The sequence below is a fragment of the Vespa mandarinia genome, unplaced genomic scaffold, assembly GCF_050613455.1.
Source record: "Vespa mandarinia isolate Hongniang unplaced genomic scaffold, ASM5061345v1 scaffold_43, whole genome shotgun sequence".
NCBI lineage: Eukaryota > Metazoa > Arthropoda > Insecta > Hymenoptera > Vespidae > Vespa > Vespa mandarinia.
Window position 1 is genome coordinate 70001 of NW_028197177.1, and position 2500 is coordinate 72500.

At 51.7% G+C, this 2500-nt stretch overlaps 1 protein-coding gene across 1 annotated transcript; it reads right to left on the reverse strand.

Moving 5' to 3' along the window:
• Positions 1-17: 17 nt before the first annotated feature.
• Positions 18-2456, reverse strand: LOC118450807 (uncharacterized). Its single transcript, XM_035886740.2, has 6 exons — positions 2232-2456; positions 1995-2173; positions 1286-1633; positions 1043-1193; positions 407-942; positions 18-195 (listed from the first exon to the last, which is right to left on the reverse strand). Exons 1-6 carry the CDS (start codon positions 2454-2456, stop codon positions 18-20), a joined length of 1617 nt encoding a protein of 538 aa, XP_035742633.2.
• Between the last annotated feature and the right edge of the window lie 44 nt (positions 2457-2500).

Here is a 2500-nt window from a genome sequence, read left to right on the forward strand (position 1 = left end):
TGAAGCTGCGCAAGTAGTTAATGCGCTTCCTCGTAATTAGCACGATCTCTGTCTTCTGGGCTGCTGGAGATAGCCCGTGGTCTTCCATCCAGGAGGTAACTCTCCGCATGACCTGTTTGAGCAGAAACAGTACCCTCTTCGTGTCTCTTGCGGTTATGACATCTGCATATCCTACTAAGATAGTACCTTCTGGGACTGCCATACGAAAGATACCGTCGTAGAATATATTCCATATGTCCGGTCCTAGTATAGAGCCCTGGGCTGCCCCCGATATCGATTCCAAGCTTCTTGGACTATCACTCGTGTCGTATACTAGGAAGCGCTCGTTTAGATAATCGTTAATTATTCGGTGTAGGTACTTCGGAACGTTGAAATTACGTTCGAGCGCTTTCCTTGCAGATCCCACCTGACGGGATTGAAGGCATTTCTCACGTCTAAGGTGGCCAGCAGGCGTAGAGGTCGAGTTCGATGATTGCTTCGCTCCATCATTTTCGCGGCCGTGACTACCACCAGGACTGCGTGGATGGTGAAGAGGTCGGAGCGGAATCCGTACTGGCGGCCGGCGAGATCCCCCGCTGCCTTCACGGCTGCACGGAGCCTTGGATTTATCAGCTTCTCCAGGAGTTTTCCAACCATATCGAGCATACAAATAGACCTGTATGATGAAGCTGCCCCTACTGGACCCTTGCCCTTGCTAATGAGCACAAGCCTCTCTTTCTTCCATGGAGCGGGAAAGATGCCCCCCCTGAAGCACTTGTTATACATGTTCAGCAATAGTTCAGGGTGACTTTGCGCGACGTCTTTAATTAATTCTGCTGAAAGTCCGTCTGGACCTGGAGCTTTCTTGTTCCGCATAGATGATGCGGCCCTGAGTAGCTCTTTTTCCGTGAATTGCGGTACCCCGCTTATTCCGGGCGCATCCAAGCTGATCTCTCTTTTCGGCTGTGGGGGGAATAGAGTTTGCACGATGTGATCCAACGTTCTCGCGACCTGACGGGTCCCTTGCGTGTCAGGCCCCAGATTGCGAGTGACGATTAGATACCCTAATCCTCACGGATTCTGGTCGACATCCAGGCACAGCTCCTTCCAGCACCGTCGTTGACTGGCCTTGATGGTCGTCTTCAAGGCTTTGGCCGCTTGATAGTCTGCGGCCAAAGGAGCTGCGTCGTGGTCGCGTCTCTTCACTCGTTGTGCTAAACGGCATAGTCTTAAGCATTTCTTACGAAGATCTGCGATCTCGTTCGTCCACCAATATACAGGGCGTCTCTGCCGTTTCGTGCCATACTTTGGCACCGCTATCGCACAAGTCTTTTGGATGAGCTGCATGGTTGCTGCGCTAATCAACCTGACTTGTGCAGGTGTCGATAGACTCGCGGAAGTACTTTGTTGGAATCTCCATCCTACCTCTATGACCGAAGACAGCCTCTCTCGATCCATTCTTGCAATGTTCCACCGGGGGGGTCGCTTTATACTTGTCACGGCTGGCCTCCTATCATGTACATCGAATAGGATGTACTGATGATCGCTCCCGGTATAATCCTCGATCACCTGCCAGCCTGCGACTATTGCCACGTCGCAGGGGCTCCTCCTCCAGGGCTCGTCTCCAGGGGCTCGTTGGCTCCTGTCGAGTGCGCTACAGTGGTGTGAATGTGGATGTATGGATGAATGAGAGCAAGGCGAATACCGGCCTGGCTCACCGAGGAGGGGTGGTGGGTGAATTTGTAATACGCATATGCGTAATCCCGCCCACCACCTTGTTTCCTCAGCGCGTTAGTTATAAGAATCGGGAGGTTTTTTAGTCGGTAGGCGACCCGTTCCTGGGAGCATTCCCAGGCGGGCTGAATCCGACACTCCTCTGAGTACCGGGCTCAGAGGGCCTATGAAGGTTTTTCCTCCTGACGAAACAAAAAAAAAAAAAAAAAGGTGTTAATTGGCTAGAGAGACATCCGGGATCGTCTCTCTGTAGCCAGACATGCGGAAAGTTGACGTCGAACCTGTGTTGAGTACTGATAGGTCCAGTCTCGACGCCACCTCTATGATACGTCTTCCTCTGGAGTCCGGCCTCGCCTCCCCCATTCGAGAGCTTTGGCATTGAGGTCTCCAGCCACAATGAGATCTCCTTGCATTTCCCGCAGCGCGTATTCCAGATCGTCCAGATTGGTTTGAAAGTCGTCTATCCGGTCGTTCGGAGTGAGATATACACTGACATAAGTCGTCGAGTTATGTCTCACCCAAACGTAACCGCGTCCGGATCCTTGGTCCGACACATGTATTAGACGGAGATCTAGGATCCAGATGGCCGCGGTGCTCAATTCGTCTGCGAAGCATCCTACTCCTGCTCTGTTCTGGTACTGTTCGCTGATTAGAACAATATCAGCTTTTTTCTCAAAGCAAAGCTGGGCTAGAAGGTGATACGCCGTCCTACTCCTATTCAGGTTACCCTGAAGTACTCTCATCTTTTTTTTTTCTACTTCTTTGCTGTTGCAAGGGCCTCCTGGAA

Excerpts from the sequence above, each read along its gene's own strand:
- LOC118450807 (XM_035886740.2), bottom strand. The coding sequence starts at position 2,456 with ATGAGAGTACTTCAGGGTAACCTGAATAGGAGTAGGACGGCGTATCAC. Across the intron at positions 1,634-1,994 it reads CCTATCAGTACTCAACACAG|CGCACTCGACAGGAGCCAAC; the intron begins GTTCGACGTCAA and ends ACACCACTGTAG. Across the intron at positions 943-1,042 it reads CAGAATCCGTGAGGATTAGG|CCGAAAAGAGAGATCAGCTT; the intron begins GTATCTAATCGT and ends TTCCCCCCACAG.